The sequence below is a fragment of the Hesperophylax consimilis genome, chromosome 26, assembly GCF_061612785.1.
Source record: "Hesperophylax consimilis isolate HC1 chromosome 26, BYU_Hcon_1.0, whole genome shotgun sequence".
Taxonomy (NCBI): Eukaryota; Metazoa; Arthropoda; class Insecta; order Trichoptera; family Limnephilidae; genus Hesperophylax; species Hesperophylax consimilis.
Window position 1 is genome coordinate 24,494,053 of NC_142861.1, and position 25,375 is coordinate 24,519,427.

Consider the following 25,375-nt stretch of genomic DNA (forward strand, 5'->3'; position numbering starts at 1 on the left):
CTTATATTAATTATTGTATAATAATCAAAGAATACTAATTTCGTTTGTCTGTGCGCGAAGTGGTTAGTTATTCCAGGGTGACATTTTAAAATTATAACTGATCGTTCCTATGTTTAAAATTTTAACAGATTTTTTGATTTTTAAAGTTTACCAACGGTGTTCATTTGAAAGGTAATTTTTATTATCAATTTAAACAAAAAAAGTGAAACTGCACAAGAGTCCCAACTGCTCCCAACCCTCTGGAGACAGTGAGATTATGGCATCCCCAATTAGGATATGTTGTGAGACTAAATGTAGTGGGGATGGGAAGGAGAATGGTGGGAAAGTACCTGGCTATTCAGATTTGGGCAACAAATAAGGCGAAAGCCATTTCAAGCCACATTTCAATTCTGAATGGTGGTCTTACACTAGGGCGAAACTGAAAATATCTTCCACTCTGGAATGTGCCGCAAATATACTATATATTATTTCTAGTTTATATTTTGTCAAATAACACAATTTAATCAAATAAATTTTATTTGCGCACCCCGGCATTTGAACCCGCGATCTTCTTCTTGCTAATTGAGAGCCTTACCCCTCGACCACAGAGGCCGTCACGTCTCTAATATGTCAACAAATAAATGTAGGTATAATAAAAAGAAATGGATAGGAAAATAATAAAAAATTAAACGGAGTCATCTTCCGTTGTGACTCCATCTGTCTGTCTGTAATTCCGCATTCAAGGAACTGTAACATTTGGAATCGGGCATTTTAGGATTTTTTTTTTGACAGTTTGATAATGGCCTCAAAAGCCGAAACAGCTGTCACATTAAAAAACTGTAAAAACAACAGAAATACTTGCAGAACTTAATAATTATTATAACATTATTAAATTTGATTTATTTTAAATTTATTTAAAAAAATTAAATGGAGTTCTACGAATTAAACTCCAAACAATAAATAAAAAAGCTCCTTATGTAGATGACGATAAGGTTTAAATTCCCGTTTAAAACCGGCCGCCTGTTTTGATTTATGCAAAAAAAACATCTACAAAAAGTTTTGCATTTCTAAAGAAATTGTTTTGCCATACTATACATAATAAAACAATAACCGAAAGGGGTTCGTAGGTAGAAGTTTGACGCAGTTTTTATAGCCCTGATGTTATATTTTTTTATGAGCTATAGAGCGTCATTGTATGTATACACGTTACCCGAAAAAAAGGCTAAAAAGAAGCGAACATGTCATTTTTTAGTGGTAGCAAAAATTATGCAGATTCAGCGATAATCAAAATCGCCCCTCGACTCAAAAGTTACATCATATTACGGTACTTAAAATGAAAAATAATAATAATGTTACAGTATTATGTATGTAGGTACTTACCATAGCCCTCCGTGGTGTGATGCCACGGGTTCTGCACGGCGTTGCCCCCCACGAAGTGCCCGTGTCCGTGCCCGTGCCCGTACTGCGCGGGCGCGATGGCGCGCGAGGGGGGCACGTACACGGGGGCCTGCGCGGCCCCCGCGCCTCCCATCCCGTACCCCACACCCGTCATGTCGCCATAGCCCCCTGCGCTGTTGTGGAACATGCTCACCCTCGAGCAAGCCTGGTGAAATCTGATGAAAACCCGAGAAACCCGATGAAATCTCGGGAAAATCCAAGAAACCCGATGAAATCTTGTGAAAATCCCAGAAACCCGATGAAATCTTGTGAAAAACGCTCTGATGAAAAATTCCGAATCCCGATGTCACCCTAAATCACTTAGCACTCTTAATTATGGGAAAACACTTTTGTCACTTTGATTCTGTAAATGTTTTTAGGACTTTTCAAGAATTCTAAGGCACATTAAGCGTGGCATTCGCAATAGAAATTTATTTTCACTTTCAGGTAATTTAAAATGATTTATTGTCCTGAAGTTTATTTGATTATTTTACGGCACTTTAATTTAGATTTTTCTGGCAGCCTTTAAAGTAGTTGAATTCAATGCAAATAATTATTGCAAATTAAATACAATATTTTTAGTGTTCTAGAAATATTCATAATTTTTTTCAAACAATCTGAGGTTACTTTCCTTTGGACTTATAGTTGGTTTAGATCATAAATAGTTTTAATTAACATCATTCACTGTTTACTTTATTCTTCCATTTTGTTCACACAACTTCTTACATTAAAACAGCTTTTTTTATTCAGTTAAGTGTTTCTGATTTGTTTTAATGGCCGCACATTAAAGTTTTATGACGAGCTACAATAATGGGATTACCAACCCGTACACTATCTCTGAATGCCTTTTATGAGGCTTGTTGTGTTATTCGATGCACTTTGTGAACCTCCTGTATCGTGTTGTGCGGATCTGAAAAAAAGAAACGTCGATAAGTTTCAGGACAATTAATTATTTTAAACTTATAAAAAAAATTAGACAGATTTATCTACTGCACCCATAGACTAAATTAGTAGAATACAATACATCGATGACTGCACCCTAATGCACGGCTGGGGTAACTTTGTACTTATTATCCTGGTGGAACAAGGTTATACTCTCAGTATCCCTCAGTTATTTTATTAAAAAAAAAACCAACAATTATAATATTTCACAATGTACAGTAAAATATGTGTAACTTCAAATTATCCAATTTTATATATTAGTAATAGTGTCTTATAAAATTTGAGGTGCTGTGTTAAATAAGTCGAATTCATTGTATGACGTTTTAAAAATGTATGAAGCGTGGTGAATTAATACATTTTTTTTATGTGTCACAATTTTCTCCCAACCATCTGGAGCCAGTGAGACTACGGTAAGACTAAGTTGTAAGGCTGAAGGTAGTGAGGAGGGGAAGGAGATTGGGAAAATTGAGATAGGTAAGTACCTGGCTATTCAGATCTGGTCACTAAACACGGCTAAAGCCATTTCAAGCAACGTTTCGATTCAGAATGTTGGTCTTACACCAGAGAGATACTGAGAGTATCTTTCACTCTGGAACGTGCCACAAGTATGCTATATATTATTTTCAATTGATAAATTGCGAGATTACACAAATTAATCATTAACATTTACTTGCGCACGCCGGGATTTGAACCCGTGACCTTCGGCTTGCTAGTCGAGAGACTTACCCCTCGACCACGGAGGCCGTCAAAATGTGTTTTGTTTTGAGTTATATATTGTGTGGTTTTGTCTGGTTTGTCTAATGGACATTCTTAATTGAATCCTTTGAAGTAGTTCCGGGCATTCTATGAAAGAGGTGTCTATTTTTTTATTGACAGTGCATCTGTGGAAATTCTATGACTTTTCTTTCATTTTGAAAAATATATTTTTAATTATACTTAACCCTTCCAGCTAATTTGTTCGCTTTTGGGAACAACTCATATCATGGTCTCACAGAAATCGCTCATGATGAAAAATATAATCTATACGGTATTAGAAAGAAAAAAAACACAACGCTCATATTCCAATCAAGATGTTAACCATAGAAGAATTAAAAAGTACACCTGTATGAAACCAAAGATTCCGAAGGAAATTTTATTATTTTTGTATGAAATGAAAAACGTTGATGTGACGGAAACGTTTGTAATACATATGTCTAATAAAATGCGTGTGTTTTTTAATTTCTTTTTTGCTATCAGTAATTTTAGTTAGTAACGTAAAGTGTGCCATTTTTATTTATTTTTTATATTTGCATTCAAAATTTTATGTATTTTTCGAGTAATAATATTTGAAAGCGTGATTCATAACATTTCAAAAACAGTTTTTACTGTTCGGATACGTTCAAAAATATTCCATTTATTTGGATTTTATTGTAAGCGGATAAACTCCGACCTTCTGTCAAAATATGACAGAGGCCTGAAGAATTAGATACACGTGTCAATGTTATTCCTTACTCAAATCGTTTTAGTTCAATTCAGCGTGTGACTGCACTCTTGTTGTAGAATTTACTCAGTGCTAGCGTAACCATAAACAATCTACAATTATTACCTTAAATAAGGAAGTGTTTACACCTCGGCGCACCCCGATATATGATAGCACTAATCCATTTTACGGGGCGCACTGTTTATTGGTTGTCTGCTTATGAATTGGCTATTAACCGGTGTGCACTAAATGGCATTTTACATTGTAAGTTTAGGTGAGCTTAGGTTAGGTTAGGTTAGGCACTAGATTTGCTCACTCATTAACTCGTAATAACTTACTGTTCAGTTATGAATCAGATTTTTACCGGTGCTCCGCTTTCCGCACTCATTTGACAGTTTGACACTTAACCTAACATATCATGACATATCATAACCTAACCTAACATAACCTCACCTAAACTAACCTAACCGAACCTAACATAACCTCACCCAACGTAACTTCACCTAACCTAATCCCATCTAACATAAACGTAATAACATACCGCATACTCTAAACATAGTCAAGCTTCGCTAGAACATTGTTGTTAAGGCGATGCACTACATCGTGTAATATTTTGAATCGAGCCACTATCAATAACACACCTTACGTAGATGGCGATAAGGCTTAAATTCCCGCTTAACACCATCCACCTTTTTTGATTTATGCAAGAAAAAAACATGTCCAAAAAGGGCCTTTTATTTTATTTTGTGGATGTTCAGTAGGGTGTCCCAGGACATAAGGAAGAATTTTTTTTTCATGAATTTAAATATGCATACCCTTTTATTTTATTCCATTTGATCCCAATAACTCATATAATAAATATTATTTTATTAAACACCGGCAACCCGTGCCGACTTGATGCCAAACATATGGTACAGAGTTAATATGGAAGGATTTTCAACTTTCATTTTTGTCGGATAAATAAAATTTAAAAATGCACAAATGTTCAATTATGTAGTATTTTATATTTAAAAATGGTGTATTGATAAAAAATTTTCTTCATAGTTTGTTTTTTACAGTCAGGATAAATCTTCCGGTGTTCCTGAACGCATCGTAACAAAAATTACTTTTGTTCCTCTTCGACCGTGAGATTAAGCCATGAAAATCTTGCATTAACTTAACAGTTCTTTCAGCTGTATCATTCACTATCCTCAGCGGCGACACCTTCTTTATGACTTCTTGATACGAAGCATTATTTGACCACATCGTAGGGAATTCGTTAAGAAAACTGGCATCTGTTTTAAGACGATCAAACAAACACTTGCTCTTGACTGAAATGAAGTCAATACAAAACATAATTTAAACTACTTAATAAACTTACCATACAATTTACCATCAAGATCTTCCTTCGATGGGATGTAACGTTTGTCATGGGTTGATAAATTATTTTTTTTTGATATTCCGAGCATTCTTATTTTAGTTGTTTGATCCACAGCGTCGTCAAACAGCGATAAAATAGATCCTTCATCGGTCAAATACCATAACTGCTTACTGAACAGAAATAAAGCTGCCATTGAGATGTTTTCATCAATTTTTTCTTAAGCCTTCATCGATTTCAAAAAGCACGAGTCCTGGTAAGGTGCTTTAACTGCTATAATACATTGTAACCATGGCTTAACATAAAATGTTACTATGAACAAGCAAACGTCTAAAAGTGCCGCCTTATCCTTACCGGTAATTTTAAATTGCGCACAAATTAATGATATTTTCAAGGAATAGAGCGCCTTTGCCATCCATCGAGCACCTGAAGGCCGAATCTTAAATTTTCTCGCTGTATCTCCTCCTAAAACTATCACACAGAGCTCTAAAAACTCTCAATAGTCATCTCCAAGTATTTTTGTTGTCAGTGCAGTACGGTAAAAGTCAAGCAAATCATCGATTTCGGAAGCGGTTAGGTGCAATGTGAGATTTTCTCTGTAGCACTGAATTTTATCAGGATCAACATTTTTACAGTTAGTCGAAACTTTTTGAAGAGTGGTATGTCAAGGCTTGTAGTCAATTGACTGATTTTTACTTCAAACACAGCTTTTAATACCAACTATGGCTATATATTTGGTATATATTGACAGTTAAATTCACTTTCCGGATATTGTAGAACAAAACTTCAAGAACTTGTCCATTAGATGGCAGTTTAGAACCCGATATTTGGTGTTTTACGACTCCTATTAAAAATATACTCTTTTTAGAAGTGCGTAAATCTAACGACATCTTGCCTGAACGAGTGATTTTCGTTTACTACTCGTAACAAAATAGCAAGTTACTACAAGCTCATCAACACGTTTGCTCGCTGGCGTCTTAATGTACAAGTACTGACATCTTTCGATGCAAGTCGGCACGGGTTGCAGTTGTCCAAAGTAAACGAATTTTTTTTTAAAAGTGTTTCGTCATTATTAAAACAAAATTAGAGGGTATGCGTTCAAAAATAACAACTTTAATTTTTTTGGGACACCCTAATGTTCATGCACAAATATTTAAATGTTTTTCGATCATTTTATAAATAACCTAACCTCACCTAAACTAACCTAAGCTATTATCACCTAACCTAACCTAAACGTGTGATATGTGATACCGAAAGAAAGAGACAGATAGATTAGTACCATCATACTGCGAGGTGGAATGGGTACGTTGTAATAACACACCGCATACTCTAAACAGAGTCAAGCTTCGCTAGAACATTGTTGTTATTGGAAAATATAAATATATTTTATCTTCGAGTTAACAACCCATCCGCGTCAATCATCTTCCATTACTCAAATTATCACCAAAAGATGCCAGATTTATTTACAACTCCGGGAAAATAGCAAGACAGTGGTGCAAAAGCTTGAAGTTGTTAAATGCGAATGGATGCCATAATCCCGCTGGCTCCGGGCAGTTTGAGTTTTTGTGCAAATATCACATATATTTTATTTGAAAACCCACATCGTCACACCAGCGCATGAAACGTGTTTAAAATCTAAGTAGTGTGAACATAAAGCTAAATAACTCCACAAAACACTTATTTTTACTGGCAAGCCAACCGGTTTCGGCACTAGATTTGCTCATTCTAAAATGTTCCATGGAATACAAACAATAATACGAGGAAATTTTAGTTATCATTTGTATCAACGCTCAATGTAAAGCAATTTCCTCTCAACGTACCTATACCTACCTACTGTTTGTATATAATCTACCAATGCACCTTATCATATTTAAATGTGAAACAAAATAATTGCTCTTTTAAAAACGTTGTAAAATGCAATTATTTCCAGTTTGTCCAAAAAATAAGGGATTTGCTCGACATTTATAACTTATATCGTAGGTAATAGGCATTAAAATCGCTTGACAAACGTACAAAGTCTAGAAACGTTCGATTTCAAGCAAAAAACTATTTTTTATTTATTTTATAAATAATTTTATAAGAAAGTAAAAAAATTTAATCAAGTGAAACTATCACAGATAATTTTAGCTATAATACTGTATTTTTTCAAAGTTGTTTCCTTTATGCGATCATACATTTCTATTGAAAAAATATTTTTTTTAGTAGTTTGCATTTATATTTTTTATTGAGTTATTTATATATTTATTTGTATTCTACTTAAGCGAAGCGATAGGTAAACCTTCAATTTATCTAAAGCAATTTTTTTTTTGTATTCATAATGTACACCAATTCGTTATAAAGAATAATCAAAATGGTGATTTGGCATTAAGCTTCGCCTTAACTGATACTTTGTTAGGAACTCTTTCAACGGGAAAACGAATAATTTGACAAGATTTTTTATTAAATTATCAATATTTCAAATCAGTAAGTTTCTCCTTGTAGATACATCGACGAATCATGAGTAGGAATCCTCCACATTAATTCGACAATCGAGTAGATACTTTTAAAACTTTCGCAATATTCATTGTACAAGTAGGTATGTTACCTTTAATTTTATTGTTTATTATTTATAAAATTATATTTCTCCCGTGATAGAGGGGTGCCTAATGAAGTCCCTGGCAACGAATTTGAAGGTCGCGAGTTCGAATACCGCCGTGCGCATGTAAATTTTATTTAATTAATTTTTTTTATTTCACATTATATTCACATACAGTAATATAAATGTCGTCTTATGACATCACGTGTTTGACATTTGTGAAGTACCCAAGCAGGGGCAAAATAAATGTTTACAAACGATGAAACGCTATACTCAATGTGTCAATGTTTTTGAAAAGTAAGTGAAACGATGTTACTAAGTTTGCTGACCAGATCTAAATAGCCAGGTACTTCCTCTCCTTTTCCACCCATCTACCATCTGTCCTCATACCCTTCTGCCTCACATCATAGCTACCCCAATTGGGGATGCTTCTTGTAGGAATACTTTTATACTAAGTAGGTATTATACCTACCTTTAATTTACCTCACATCATACCTACTCCAATTTTTTGGAGTAGGTTCTATTTTTTAGATTTTTTATATATATATATATATATATATATTTAAATTTAATTTAATTTTTTTTTATTATTTTTGTTTTATTAGTAAAAAAAAGATACACGAATTACATAATATAACAATTACATAATATAATTACACAATATAGTACAGTTATTAATTACATAATATTAGTATTTGATGTACCCCCATAAATAAGCAGGGCTTGTGTGTATGGGGGTGTTGTTATATTGGTTTATATTTGATATGATTCAGTTCAACTGTTCGGAATACTTATTAAGGTGGCTTTTGAATTCGTTTATATTTGCATTCATGTTTCTATTTTTTCTGGTAATGAGTTAAGAAATTTAACTCCGAGATATTCATGGTTGAACTGTCCTATTGTTTTTTTACATTTAGGAGTAGGAAGTATTGACGTTTGTCTAAGATTTCTGTTATTTTTAAAGGGTGCAATTTTATTTTGAATATAGTTTTTATAAATTTATAATATTGCATGGTAGAAGTATAATGCACTTATTTATGCATTTATTTACATTTTGCCCTCTCTGCCTACAGCTGTGGAGAAATGGCGTGATACTTAGTTAATTTATTTGATTCATTTATCCAATTCATTAAAAATATTATTTGGTAAGTATCGTGATATTCTTTATTGCTTTGAATTTTACGTTTTGGTTCTTGCTGTATGAGTTGAACTAAAACGCCTAATTTTGTAACATTAAATGAAAATTAATTATTTAACAAAAGTTTTATCATAATATTATGACTGTTAGCTGATAAACACAACGTAAATACCTAACAACTAGGTGGTGGGTACTTAACTAAGTAGTAGCTAAAATGAGCTATACTTAGCGAGCTAATGTTAGAATGTTTTAATGATAATGAAGCCATGGGTAATAAATACTTGTTTATATACTTATTATTTCGTAAGCTAATAATAAAATTTGAACTATTTTTTCACAACCCATCAACTCGTTCTAGGTACTAAGGAACTGCAGTGGAAAATATTATGGCTTTAAAAAAAATCATAAAGATCAATGAACGCTGATTCTAGAATTTATAAATCGTCATTTAAAAACAAATAAAACACTATTCCATCAAAACGCCCCGTTTGGTTGGTACAACTGAAACCTGCACTTTCGTCACAACCAGTCTACGTGAGTATAATGTACACATCAGGGTCGCCAATTCGTGGAGAATTCCCCAAATTGCGGGGAATATCTAAGATTTTTAAGAAACCGGTAAATTGTTTATCAGGTAATGGATGCATGTTTGCACTTTGATTCAATGCGATTACATTAGTGACGAGATGCTAACATTTTACCTGGTGTTCTTCGATGTTAAAAGCTGGTAATCTTAAGAATATAAAAACGTCTCGATTCCCATATAAATTTTTTTTTTTAAAAGTAGGCTTTTTGAGATTTGTGACTGTTGACGTCACGGGTCATGTCCATATATTCGATTCGTTTCTTGGAGTCCCGAAAAATTAAAACTTTTAAAATTATTTCAACTACAACAATCAAAGAAATATACAGGTATATAAGTTAAAAGGTCATTATTGATTTTGTTTAAATGTACAGCAATTCCTCCTTGCACGAACCATCGAAATCAGGTCCGGCCTTAATCCAAACGTCGCGTCGCCTGGGGCTAGTGAAAACTGCAAGGACGCTGTGTGGTGTAAGGTAATTATCAGCGCCTTGGCGCCTTGTTATGTCGGCGCCTGGAGCGGACTGTTCCAATTGCGCCTACACAGGTCTGCCATGCATCGATCACATAAATACTTAATTAGTTATAAATAAATTTTCTTTGAAGCAAGTTTTACATATATAAATAAGATTGAACGGATGAGAAAAATGAATTGTATGTCATTCATAGATTCCTTTAGCAGCTCTTTGAGATTCAAGAATTTTCGCGTTCATCGATGTAATACATAATTATTACTTCTATTTACAGTTCTACAAGATTTAGTATTTTAACATTCTTAAAATTTTGGAAGGTAGGTACCTACTTACCCATGCAAAGATAAATGTTTTAAGGTTAATCAAAGAGTAATAATTTAATACCCATATATAACGTTTTGAAATTTGTATTCTATAGTACAATTACTCTTGTCATGTTACTCTGTGCTAGAACTCTTTTATGCCTAGTGGTATCTTGTATCACTTAGGCATAAGCCTTAGGATTCCAGGAGGAATAGGCTATCAATCAAGTTAAGTAGTAGGTATATTAAAACTAAGTATAGCAAGATTTACATAACATGTGTTTTCTAAATCTCTTTATTGTCTCAAGTAAGTCATAAGATGCATGAACCTCGGATGAGTTCCATGAGTCCGCATATAGTGAGGATTTTTTTCTGAATTTGTTAGAAAGAAATATATTTATGTAATTAATTTGGTGCAGAGTCCGTACACTATCAGCATACCCCAGTTAGCTTCTTACAATGCCGTCGAACATGACGATTATTGCATCTGGCTTATTAAGATGTTTAAAATATCTGATGATAAGCCCTAGGATTTAAAGCAAGCTGGAGTAAGCGGTGATCAGCGACGGTACCAAAATCTTGACTCGGTATAAAACGTCCCTTTTAAGCTGTGTTAAATGGTTTTCTGAGAGAGGATATTCCTTAGAGTATTATTACATATTTTTAAAAATAAATTCTAACTTGATTTTTTTAACCATACTACTACGGCTTCAAGATTAGATATAATTTGTAAGAAGTCTTGGTAAGAGGTTATTTACGGCAGAAGTTTGAGGTCATCCGCAAATAGAAGACACCTGACGTACCTTACACGGGCCTGGACGTGGTCTATAATAAGTATAAGGAACAATAGAGGATCAAGGTTCGACCCCTGGGGAATACCCGACAACGCTGAAAATTGTTTGGATACGTATCCATTTATCAACGCATATTGGCTTCTGGATTTTATGTAAGAGGCGAAGAAGATAAGCGCTTGTTGATCAAAGCCAAGTTTGAACATTTTGAGTAGTAAAATTTCACGATCAATTTAATCTAATTATTTTGTTATTGATTTTGATTTTTACATAAAGTAAGTACATCTCATGACATGAGAAATAATAACATTGAGGGAATCTTAATATCCTTCTTTCTGCTTAGGAGGACATAAAATTATGGTAAGGTGATGTTGTGGTTTTTAAATCATATAGAACCCAGCCCAAGGTCAAACGGCTCCTGGCGCTAGTAAAAAATTTAAGAGCGCTGTGTGGTTTTAGATTACTATCAGCGCCTTGACTCCTTGGCTTTTGCCTTCTTTTCGCATTGTCAAGTCGGACTGCTCCTATTGTACCTGTACAGGGCCGACAAGTTGCATACACGGAGAAATCCTGTTAAAAAAATGACAGCGTACCAATTTGGTAATAAATCCAGAATATATCGAGAACGCGTGTTTTCAACTTTTCACGATTTTCATCTGGACAAGAAAGAACGGTTGTTTAACCCTTAAATGGGCTAAATCTTTTGAAAAATATCTGTCATCTTAGGCGTCATTCTGTTGTTCTTTTCGTATGTTTTTTTTACCGACCCGCCGAGTTGTCAACTTCGTGACATCTGGATATGGTGAATTGCGCTAATCGGCAGTGGAGCGATTGCACCCGCATCCACCATGCCCCTGACAGTTCGACTGATAACAGAAACAAGTTTTTTTCAGTTGAAACAATGTCATAAAAGCGTTGTTATCAACTGTTAGAGTTATCAGCTGGCTGAGTTATCCTGGATGACTAACAATATAGTCGATAACGCGTCGGAGCCAGTCGATTACTGAACGGTTGATAACTCGTTTAAACAACAGTAGTTGATAAGTATTGTAATTTTGTTTTTAGTTATCTGTTATTTCGTGGAGAATTTTGTGTAATTAAGTCTGGAAATAGTGAACAATCATATTAACATTTATGTTCAGTTGCTGACATAGAAGTGGATACAATTATTGGTATGTGAAAATTAAACACGCAAGTTCATATGAATGTGGACGACGGGATCGAATATTTTTACCGCCGAAAGTATCATTACTGGTTTGTTTTGGCATTGATCTATGGAATGAGACAATCAAAAGTACTCATAAACAGACCAGATGCTTTACAAACCTATTAACAATAGGACAAAAACTCGCAGATGTAACATGTAATACTACTAACGGGCACTGTCACCTCCGAACACATGAAGACGAAAAGGAACATGTGAAGAGATTCCAATTCACAGATGATGCCAATGTTCCGCCCTTATGACACGTTGTAGGACCAGGATACATAGCCAAATATCCAATGACAACCCTGGAGAACTGAAATGAGTTGAGATGAAAGATAGCATAATGTGCTCACGGGAACAATCCGTAAACCATCTAATTTTTTAATGAATAATTATTAATAATAGACATTAAGTGAGCTTACTTCGGACGATGATGGACACTGCAGGACTTTCTGAAACGTTGACTCAAAAAGGAGAAGGAATCTCAACACTGCTCTGCGATCCAAATATAACCGATTATAAAACTACCAAATCTCCACACCATTTCTCCAGGGGTAGGAAGTTATTCTGGAGTTACTAAGCTACAAGGTCTTGCTACGCACCCCTTGCTTAATTCACATTTATGTAACTCTCGACATGTCTCGACTCAAGTTCTCGAGTATTTGATTTTTTTTTGTGCAAAGTTTCCTTCTTTATCGCTTGTGCGTTGTATTATATTTTACTTTCGGTGGTTGAGAAAGAATCAAAAATATGATAAATGGAACGATAAATCTCATTGAGGGGCATCTGGGTCTGTGATCCAGTGTAGGGGCTCAATCACTGTGGTCTATTCTACTTTAAATTTCTCCGAAATACTAGAATTAGGTGCCTACTTAATTTGTTATTTACCTAAAAAAATATTTTTATTTTTGTTTCATTTATAACCAAAATTTAGTTGAATATCTTCGATTTTGGTAATTTTTCCATGGAAGATAAATATGTATAGAAACCACAAGATCAAGAAAATTTTAGCGGACTAGAAATTTAATTTAATTTTAATATCCTAAAACGGAGGAAAATGAAGAAAAAAAATATCAAAAAAGTGATAATATTGGCATGATGTCTGTTGCTGATTTTCCGACTATCTGTCCGCAATAGATAATGTCCAGTAGATAGTGTCCGCAGTAGATAATGTCCGCAGTAGATAATTATAAGTGTATCCTTAAATTAAATATACCAATCCTAAGAGAAAGTCCAGTTATATTCAGTTTTTCAATTAAGTCCTAAATCCTGTATCTAAATTTCGCCAATAAACAATTAGATAATGATAATTAAGTTTTAATCTCAAGTGACCTACCAGGTAAGTATTGTACTGTATATTTTATCCATAAATAGTTAAGTAATAACATAGATCACTGTAGAAATGTATTATAAGTTTGTACAGCGCCCTTTAGGTGTTTTTGCACAAAAACGGCGCTATACAAGTCATCCAAGTATTATTATTATTATTATAATATAATATAAGTTTTATATTATATATCAGGTGAATGTCCGTAATGTCACATTCAATTTAATCAAATAAATTTAGAGCCAATTTAGGATTACGGTTGTGTCTTTGTCCGTATGTAGTATTTGTCTTCGCAGTCACGTATTGATGTGTTTGTCTTGTTTCGTAATTTATCAATACAATATTGTATTGATTGCAGGATCTCATTGTTTGCCTTGTTATTTACACATGTTCTTAACTTCTATTTTCTTACGCATTTCTCAAGAGAACATCTTTGGAACCAGAAATAAAGTTAACTTTTTGTATATCTATTCCCCATCCTCCTATAAGCATTTACCTACCAAGTACCTTCTTCATCTTTACTTTAAGTTAGTTACATATATTTATACAACTAGAAATATATTATTATTTCAATTGCGTTGGATTTGAATTTCATTGATTTCTATGTTATTTTCACACGTTCTTAACTTTATACTTGGGTGTTTGTTGTTTTTTATACTTGGGTGTTTTAAACGATCATTAGGACTCTTCCTTGCTTACGCAATGGGGAATTTTCACTGCTGATGAATAAATTTTCTATAATGATTTATCATGTGAATTCGGTGGGGTTAACGTCACGCCAGCTGACTACCAGCCAGTGGCGTTTTGTATGTCATAATGGCGTTATAGCCAGCTGCAACCTTTACGGATTGCGTTTTAGATCGTTTTTTAAAATCAATAATTAAAATATTAAAATTACATATCTTTAGTGCAATAATCAGAATCATAAAAATAAAAGTTAAATCTTCCACACCTTTTAACGGTATTCATAGTTAATACGGTATAAAATACACAGATAAAACTTACTTATAAAAAATATTTCTAATTTATTCGTAATCCTGTTAAAAACGGGACTGCAGGCCCTTAACGAATGAATTGATAGGTTTCATGTTAAACTTTTAGTAAAAAAGGAATGTACTATCGCAACGTCGGAATACGTGTTCATAAAAATCATTTTCGCATTTTGTCACTGTATATTAACAGTGCAAACGCAGATAGATGAACCCTTGTTCCGATATATTTGGAAATTACAAAAATTTTACTAGGAAGCGGCCTGCTATCCCGTTCAAAACATGATTTTAATAAATCAACAATACTCATTTTTCACACAGCATCCCCAAGAATGACATAAGCCCTGAGGGAAATTATTTTCCTCAAGGCCTCCTGTGTGGGTTTAATGCAAAAAAATGTAAGTTTAATAAATATAAGTTTATTTTTAATAAAAAGGATCCAAAACAAAATGAATATTTATTTATTGGATGATTTGTATAGCGCCGCTTTTGTGAGATATCACCTCAGGGGCGCTTTACAGTTAATGTAGATATTACAAAAAAAATATATATTACAAATTGAAATTGAAATTAAGTTATATAAAATGAAGTACAGAAACAGGTGACACGAAGATGGAGACTCTGCTACAAGAATCCTAGGTGGTGGATTGATACTTTCTATGTGGCAGGAAGCAAGGAAAATATTATACTATTACATATAGGCACTATATGTTAATTTTATTGTTCCCTTACCTAATCGAAATATAGCGTGGAATACTAATTAAAATATTTATTATTTTAATTTCACCTCAGTTTATCTATCATACATTGCCACGAAGATATCTTCTGAATGACTAAACGAACGCATAATGCATAATGTTCTGTCTTATCAGAATAACTTGTCATAGTTCATCAGCAATCATTCGTTATCTTCATTGCTGTGTACTGACTCAGCACGGTTACCGGCAAGTACGAGTTATCTACTAGTTATCTTCTGCAACAGTAGTCAGTAGGTAATGTATGTACTTATCTAAATGCAGTGATTAGCCCCTGATACCGCTCAAGAAATAATAGATTACACGTAATTTGAACTAAATGATCACGTATTATTCAAGATTATATTCACGCAATATGTGAAGCTGCATGTTTGTGTGCATAATTATTACACGGAGTAAAGTGAGTATTGCAAATCTCTTAAAATTATAAATAATACGGTTAAAAACAATTTTGCAGGCTGATTTCTGTTAAAATTTTTGTAAATTCCTATGTAGTATATTGGAACCCAATAATCAAAATGAAAATCCTAATATTTGAGCATTTCGTCATTATATATTATTATCATGGCAAAAGCAGATTCATGAACACGTGCTCCGACATTGTTTAATAAATGTTTAACAGGAAACCTATTAATCATTCGTTAAGGCCTGCAATCCCGTTTTTAACTTGGTTACCAATAATTTGAAGATATTCGTAACAAATTATCAATACTCAACCAAAGCACTTTCTATTCTGAAGAATAATAATTATAATTGTGATAAATATGATATATACGGTAGCCGGATAAATCATCAAAATGATAATTTATCACATCTTTTAAAAGTTCTATAAAGTCATGGAAAGTGATGTAACAAAAAAATTATTAAATGGGTTAAGTAGATTAGGTTAGGTTAGGTTAGGTTTAAAAAAAATTTTCATTGTTTCTAATGACTTTATATCACTTTTTAAAGGTCTGTTGAATTGTCGATGTGTTGATTTATCATGGAACCATATTATACTTATTACAAACAGACACTTAAGTCCTTATGGCTTGTTTGAATTATTCTTTACACAATCAAACAGTTCCTATTTTTTTAAATGAAACTTTAATTAAAAGAAAACTTGAGTTCATTCAACCATGACTAAAATATTACGCATGGTAGCAGAAGTCATGGTAGAGGAAGACATGGCACGACCAAGTTAATCAGATACTTGAGTCGGGCCATGTCAAGAGTCAGAATAATAGAAGAGTATTTTGAGACGATGTATGAATGTGAATGAGGCAAGGAGTGTGTGCTAAGACCTAGTTGTTTGGCGGTCCGTACTTTCTGCCTACTCGAAACGGCGTGATGGTTAGTTAGTTAGACAACCGAAATTAGTATTTTTGATGAGTAGCGCAGACCCGTGAAAAATCAATTATCTGATGAAATATTATATATTACAGGTACCTACTTTAACACTCGTCTGAACTATTCTTCATATGTTCAGTTGTAATTTTGAAAACGACAACGTGATATTTTTTCTCTGGAATAACTAACACACGCACAGAGAACCGAAATTATCTTGTATTTTTGTTAATTATGTGCAATTTAAACGTTGTGGATCAAAATAAAAGATTTTTTTGCGGATTGTTGCATTTCTGAAATACGAAAAGGTGCCCAGATCTTGCGGACTGGTAAAGGTTGAAAATTATCAAAGGTTAGTCCTGGTTTTGGGATTTATGGTTATTTATTATGCTAATCGAATATGTTTGATCTTCCAAAGTTAACGTTAAGTGGTTCAAGTGGAAAAGACGTTTATTAAGTCATGTTATAAATAGTATTTTATGCGTTTCCACTAATATCGTAAAAGGTAAAAAGCATCATCGTTAAATGTAGTTTATACAGTTGCTTATAAATAGGTGTAAAATAGACTCGATTATTAGCAGAAATAATAAACACTAAGCACTAAGGCGAAGCACTACAAAGTAATGCCAAATCACGCTTTTGGCTTCAACATTTGATACCCCACAAATATTTTATATGTTATATGAGTAGAACAAATCCTCAACTTTGAAATAATCGAGCTTTTTTATCTTTTCACAAGACCCGAAAAAATAAATCATCAGCCCCAAAAAAGCTGCTTTAAAGTTCAAATCTACTACTCAGTAACCCATTTTTTTATATGGTTTTATTATGCAAGGAGAAATTTAGTGATATAAAATATTGGTAAATTTTGTGTTCCCATAAACAGTTCTCCAACTCGTCGTGGAAGGAAATTATAAATAATTGGTTGTTTGTGATAAATCAGGGATTTATTAATACTTAGCGTATTATAATGACTCGATAGTTGACCTAACTAGAAGCTGGCTAATTGAGATCTGAAACAGTAAGTTTGTCTGGGAACACTCCCATTGGCCCTGGCGACTACTGGCCTCTAGCTGCCATCTTGCGGACTTCCAAGCAAGCTCTATGCACTGCCCTCTATGAGTGCATCTGTGAAGCTCTTACTTCCCAACATTAAATTATTAAAAATTAGGTCAAATTATTCTTTTTCCTGTTAAAAATGGAACTGAAGACCTATAACCAATGAAATGAAAGAGTTCCTAACAAAGTATCAGTTGAAAGCTAATGTTTCATTAGAACGGCGGAAAAAAAACTAAATCACCATTGGTAAAAGTTTCACATATAAATTGCAATAATTTAGTGCTACATAATGCGTTGTTTTGAATGTGGCTTGTAATGAGAGAAGATAGTGGGTGAGGGATGAGAAGTGAATGTGTTAGAGGAGGAAGTGTGGATGAATTGGGGGGAGTGGCAGGGGACCAAGGTGAGAACACGAGAGGGGAGGATAAATCTCCCTGTCTCATTACTCAGCCAGAGTTATGCCTTTTGGAATGCGCTAAAGTCAAACTGAACACTAAGTGACGTTATTAAGTTGATCACTTCGAACAGCAAATACAAGTTAAACATAGAAAAATAGATTTATTGCTACTCCAAACAAAATATGAGATTATTGCATATAGATTAAAGGAAATATGGGTATATATCAAATACGCTTAATAGACAAGGTTACTTTACGATCGGTTAAAATTTGCGAAAAATTACCTATAACCATTACAAATGTATTTCACATGATGGGGAGCGACAGATTTAAAATTGCATATCCGATAAATTAGGCAATATGAAAAATTACTAGTTTTAGACATTAGAAAAGAAATTATACCACACGAGAAAAATAATAATATATACTATATACCTGTAGATAAATTACGTCACTTTTATAATTATTTATTTTTATTTAAGTACATAAAACAGGCATGGTGCCCAAAAATTTACATACATGGATGTTTAAATACATAATAATAACAAAATGATAACAAAAATAATAACAAAAGGAAAATGTAAGTAATATTAATATATTATTATTGCGTATGAAATGGACGAACGATGTCAATATGTTCATTGTTCGTTCATATTTTTATGTAACCAAAGTAGAAACAGATATGTTGTTATATAGGAAAAAATTACATTTACTTTTCTCACAAAATTATCCGATTGCCCAAGTAAGCGAACAAAGATTAGCAGACCAAAAGCGAGCTATTTTCAAAAATAATTTAATTTCTGTAGTCACATTAGAACAGATTAAAAGAGAAGTAGCAGATAGATTGCAAAGGGGAAATAATTTAGAACAAATTAACACAAGTAACAATGTCATATCAGATGCATTGAATGTAGATAGTTTGGATAATATTCTAGTCGAAATGTCCAATGATATTACAGTAGATTCAAATAACTTAGCCGTTATTTATAATCTTAGGGAAATCAACATTGCAAATTTAAACTTTGTTGATGAAAATGTAGTAGAATTAGCTAACTTACTTCATAATAATATAAACAGATATATAGATGTAGAGCCAACAATTAGACCGAAATTACCGAAATTGCATACGTCAAAGAAATTATCTAAATTAATTTTTGAATTAAATAACATAATTTTACCAAAAATCATATTTGACGAAATTAGTTTTTTAGATCTTCATACAATAGTATACGCTAGTGCGATTACTGTTTGTAATAAGTTAGGAATTAAATTATCATCCTCTGACGATAGATCATATAGTTATAGTAAACCAGAATGGCAGATCAGATTAGAAAATGATGTAGTATTTTTAAGAAGTAACATAGCTAGAGTAATAGAATATAAAAATGGAAATAGAAGTAGGAAAATTTTGAGACATGTAGATGAAATTGGTAGAAAATTTGGTTATAACATTGATAGTCATAATAATGAAAATATAATCAATGATTTATTGGATTTATTAAAACAAAAATTAGGCGTAAAAGCTAGTAGATTAAAAAGATATAATTATACCTATAATAAAAAAAATAATAATAGATTATTTCAGAAAAATGAAAAAATATTTTATTCCAAACTTGACGATAAACAAAATATTATTTCGAATAATAATATTCCGTTACCATCTGAATCAGATATGCGCGATTTTTGGACTAAAATTTGGAGTAAAGATATAAAACATAACGAGTCAACTCCATGGATAGAAAATGAAGAACTCAATTTTTCAGGTATTGAACAAATGAGTTTTTCTAATATATCGGTTGAATTGTTAACCAAAATTATTAAAAATACTCATAATTGGAAAGCCACGGGTTGCGATTGGATACATAATTTTTGGTACAAACGTCTGACTACTTTACATCCTCTTTTGGCAAAAAATCTTTCAAAATTTGTCAGTCAACCTCAAAATTTTCCAAATTTTCTAACTAAGGGTATTACTTATATGTTACACAAAAGCGAAAATATTAATAATCCTTCTCAGTACAGACCCATTACATGTTTACCGACAATATACAAAATTTTAACCTCTTGTTTAACAGATTTAATATATACTCATTTAGATGAAAAAAATATTTTATCTGAACAACAAAAAGGTTGTCGCAGAAAACATATGGGATGTAAAGAACAATTAGTTATCGATTCTGTAATTCTAAAACAGATTCAAACTCGAAAACGTAATTTACATACTTGCTATATAGACTACCAAAAGGCTTTCGATAGTGTCCCGCACTCGTGGCTGATCAAAGTATTAAAAATATATAAAATTAACCCCATTATTATTAGCTTTTTGGAAAATATTATGTCCTTTTGGAATACCAATTTACTTATCAATTTAAAAGGTAAGAAAATAGTAATACCGGGCATTTCAATTAAAAGAGGGATTTTTCAAGGAGACTCATTGAGTCCTCTTTGGTTTTGCTTAGCATTGAATCCTCTATCTAAAATGTTAATTAAAAGCAAGTTTGGAATAAAAGTTAAGGGTAATACAAGGGAGAGTAGTACAATTTCGCATTTATTATTTATGGATGATATAAAATTATTTTCGAATTCTGAACAAAATTTAGAGAAAATGATCGAGGTAGTTAAAAACTTTTCAGATGATATCAAAATGACATTTGGTTTAGATAAATGTAGAACGATCCATATAGAAAAAGGCAAAATTGTAGATGGGGACGAGAGTATATTTAGAAATTTCCAAATTACTAGTATGAAAAGGGATGAGGTTTATAAGTATTTAGGATACCCACAATCAAATAGATTAGACCATAGTAGTATTAAAAATGATATTAGGATTAAATTTCAAACTAGGATAAGGAAAATTTTAAAATGCAATCTATCTGCTAAAAATTTAGTAAAAGCAATAAATACTTGGGCAATACCTCTATTAACGTACTCATTTGGCATAATTAAATGGTCTAATACAGATTTAGATAACTTAGAAAGATTAATTAGAACTACGCTAACAAAATTTAATTGCCATCATCCAAATTCAGCTATAGAACGAGTTAATTTACCTAGAAATTTAGGAGGTAGAGGTATAGTCAAAATAACTTCTTTGAAACATAATCAGGTAGAAATGCTAAGAACTTTTTTCCATAGGAAAGCTCATAGCTCAGAAATGCACAAAATAATTTGCAAGGCAGATAGAAATATTACACCTTTAAATTTATATGATGAGAATGCCAACATTTTTATAAATCCCAACCAGGAATTATTAGATTCCTGGTCAAATAAAATTTTACACGCAAAACACTTCAATTATCTCAACCAAACGTATGTTGACAAAATTAAGTCAAACAAATGGTTGAGTATTGGAGAGTTGAGCGCAGAAATAGAAGGATTTATGCTTGCAATTCAGGATAGAGTCATTAATACTAAAAATTATAGAAAGCATATAATCAAAGATACAAATCAAATTGATGATTTGTGTAGAAAATGTTTGGCTTTTCCGGAAACTATAGAACATATTATATCGGGATGTTCTATATTAGCACCGTCCGAGTATACATTTAGGCACAATCAAGTTTTAAAAATAATTCACCAAAATTTGGTAATTAAACATAACTTGATTGACTGCCGTAATGTAGTACCATATTATGAATACGAACCAAATTCATTTTTAGAAAACGAATTTTATAAAATATATTATGATAAAACTATACTAACAGACCGAGCGATTAGTCATAATAGACCCGATATAGTTTTACATGACAAAATTAAAAAAATAACTTATATCATTGATGTTGCTATTCCAAATTCCTGTAATATTCAAAAATCTGTTAGTGAAAAAATAAGAAAATACACAGATTTAGGAAATGAAATAAAAAGAATTTGGCATTCTCAGACTATAAAAATATTACCATTCGTTATTTCGGCTACTGGCATTATACCTAGCTCTCTAATTAAAAATTTAGGCGTATTAGATCTATCAAAAAATTTATATATAAAGATGCAAAAGTCGGTCATTTTGAATACATGTAGGATAACAAAAGATTTTTTAAATATTTATGTTGAGGGATCAGTAGGATTTATAGGCCCTGTTAGAAGTTCTACCGAGCCGAACCCTCTGATATGAAAATATCTGGAGACGGTGAAATTTTTTTTCCCATTTGATATCTGGTGATTTGACGTGTTGTTCTTCTTGTATTGTTTTGTATTTATTTTACTTATATAATGCACTTACATAGTGTTGATTGACTAGCTGATCATTTGTGGAAAAGTGAGTGGAAGGGTTAAGTTTTTCCTTTGGGGAAGACTTAACCCGGACAACTAAATCGGAAGTTTAAAAAAAAAAAAAAAATAATAACATGGAATTTATATAGCGCAGTTTAGTGTCATTTCACTTCAAGTGCGCTTATAATGATATGTAAGCTAAATATGCAAGTAAATAACAAATAAGAATGGGTAAAAGGTAAATACAAAAAATATGTTCATAAACGATTTGTTATTGTCACACCTTTACTGGTGAGACACTGATTAGGTAGGTACAATGTTGCTTCTCTTTAAATAAAGGGCTTCATCACAATATCAGCTTAATATGATTAAAGGTAATACATTTTCTTTGAAGTATTTAAATTGGTCATTAAAAATGTCTATTTCAATATTAGAGCCATGTATAATGTTATAATTTCTTAATGTTCGCGGTACAGGGGGAAAATATCCTGTATTTGTGTGGTAGGCTTTAATATAGAAAATGTCTTTCATCCTCCTTGTTGATTTTATTGATGGTATATTGATGTTAATTTGGGATAAAATGTTTGGTGTATCAACTGATGCATGTATAATTTTGTGTAGGAGCAGTACGTCAGAAAGTTTACGTCTGACCGTCAGTGAGTGTAGTTTATAGTGCAAAATTCGGTCATTATATGTTCCAAATTGACTAGATAAACCTTCACGATAAGCAATTACACGGGTTAGTTATTGCATAACTGTATCACTATCGACCACTTACGAGTGATACAATTAAATATTTTTTTTTTTTACACAATGTCAATTTATTTATGGAAATCAAAAATAGTAAAACAAGTTTTCTATTCTAATGTAGTTAACAAAGAAAATTGTTAATGCTTTCAGGATGCGCCTGCCCACCAGCTGCGTGGGGTGCCAGATCGGGAGTGGCTGGTTTGGGAAGACTCTTTGACCTGTCCAACTGGTTTCTAGACACATCGGTTTGAGCCGCAGCAGCGGGAAGAATAGATTCATACGTCCGTCACAACTGGACACACTGTTCCTAGATTCCTACCCACAGAACAAAACTTCCTCTCCTTCCTTTCCTTAAAAAAACCTCCACATAGCACCCCCAAAAGGACCAGAGGGAAATATTTTTCCTGAGAGCCTTCTGTGTGGGTTTAATATTTAAAAAAATATGTGTATTAGTACCTACGTTCCTGCTGCTTTTTAGTCAAGTACCTACCTATAGTGTTTTTTTGTAATGCAGTGTGTAATTCATTTAAAAACCACACGCGGGTATGAATTATTACCTTGCCTAAGACACTCGTTCTACTCGAAAACACGTGTTAGGTTTATTTTTTACTGCACTTGTGTTTAAGTTGTATGCGGTCTGCATGTTTTCCGAATATTAGTGCTTGACAAATGGCTGCGGGTAAAATATCTTAAAAGGGTTCCGAAGAAACAAATTTGTCTGAGTGTTCTTTGCGCAGTATGTTTTATTTTTATTCATTCGTCCCCATTTGGTGAGGAATCTCATCAGCCTACGATTTTAGGAGTAAAATGTGTAATAATGCATTAGTCTGAGATGGGGTTCGACCCATACCCAAAATGTGTCAAAAAAATTTAATACGCAAAAAGATCGCGCAGAGTATGCAATTATTCGGCGAAATTTGAAAGAAACGAAGATATTCTCAGTATCACCATGTTGTATGACTACCATTCAGAATTGAAACGCTTCGTGAAATGTCTTTAAATAATAAAAATAATAATATTTGGATGATTTGTATGCCGCCGTTTTTAAGCAAAATCACCTCAAGGGCGCTGTATAAATATATAATACATTTCTACAATGATCTATGTTATTACTAACTATATATGGAGATAATATACAGTACAATACTTACCTGGTTGGTCACTTGAGATTAACACTTAATTAACATTAACTAATTGTTTATTAGCATATTTAGAGACAGGATTTAGGACGTAATTGGAAAATTGGATATAACTGGACTTTCTCTAAGGAATGATAAATTTAATCTAAGGGTATGACAGCATAAAATGGTATGTTTTTAGTTTAGACCTCAACTTTTTATAAATCTTAGTTCCGGAGGGAGTTTATTCCAAGCCTTCGGCACAGATACTCCGAAAGCGCGATCACCAAACTTAGTATTTGGCTTGCGCTTAGGTTCCATCAGTCTGCCTACAGCTGATGATGTTGCTGATCTAAGAGTTGACTGCCTCAGACCAGTGTTTTCCGGGACGCATAGTTCAGAGATGTAGGGTGGGGCCATTTCATTTGGTCTTGTTTGGTGACCTGATCTAAATAGCCAGATACTTCCCCACCTTACTTTTCCCCATCTTCTTCCCCTCCCTACTACCTTCAACCTCACAGAATACCTCAATTGGGGATGCCATAGTCTCACTGGCTCCAGCGTTTAGTTCCGCGGCGCTAGACCAGACTTCGTACTGCAGAGATTAGGGTAAAGATTACTCCGACTTTAGCCAACCTTCGATAGGAAGAAGTCGACATTAAAATAGTTTCATTTCTGCGCATTAGACAGGAGGGTACATAAATCACACAAAAGCGTGGGTTACATTTAAGTTTATTTTTATCCTAAATCCAAAGTATTCCCTCTGAAATCAGGTCATTAGCAATTTATCATCGTCGGTTCGGTAGATTCCCGACGACAAACTAACGGTAATGAGCCCGGGATTGAACCCGCCACCGTCTACATTGACACGCGCGCATTCCCGGTTCAGGGGTGCCCGCATTCCCGAGGGATCGGTTGACGAACAGGAACGAGGTGAAACGAGAGAAGTCGTTAGTAGGAATAAATAGAACCTATTCTAAAAACACATCTGAGCGATTTGCTTAAAACCCAAAAAAATAAAAAGTGCACCTATTAAAAAAAGCCCTCTGTCTTACGTATCTCAACAAGGAAAAAATGATCCTGTTAAAAAAGTGGCAGCATGCTAACTTCCTGATAAAATATTGTCCTTCAGAATATATCAAGAACACGTGTTCTTTTCCTAATAGATTTCATGACGGAATGCTACAACATAAGTATGTCAG

The 25,375-nt window shown here is 33.1% G+C and overlaps 1 protein-coding gene across 2 annotated transcripts in view; it reads right to left on the reverse strand.

Annotated features, from left to right (window-relative positions):
• pnr (pannier) overlaps positions 1-25,375 on the reverse strand; it is a 125,268-nt gene that overhangs the window by 6,029 nt on the left and 93,864 nt on the right. For both annotated transcript variants that reach the window (XM_089647558.1, XM_089647557.1), the window contains exon 2: positions 1,360-2,326. In XM_089647558.1, coding sequence (XP_089503684.1) covers positions 1,360-1,564 — 205 coding nt within the window. In that variant the 5' untranslated portion in view covers positions 1,565-2,326. The remainder of the gene's footprint in view (positions 1-1,359; positions 2,327-25,375) is intronic.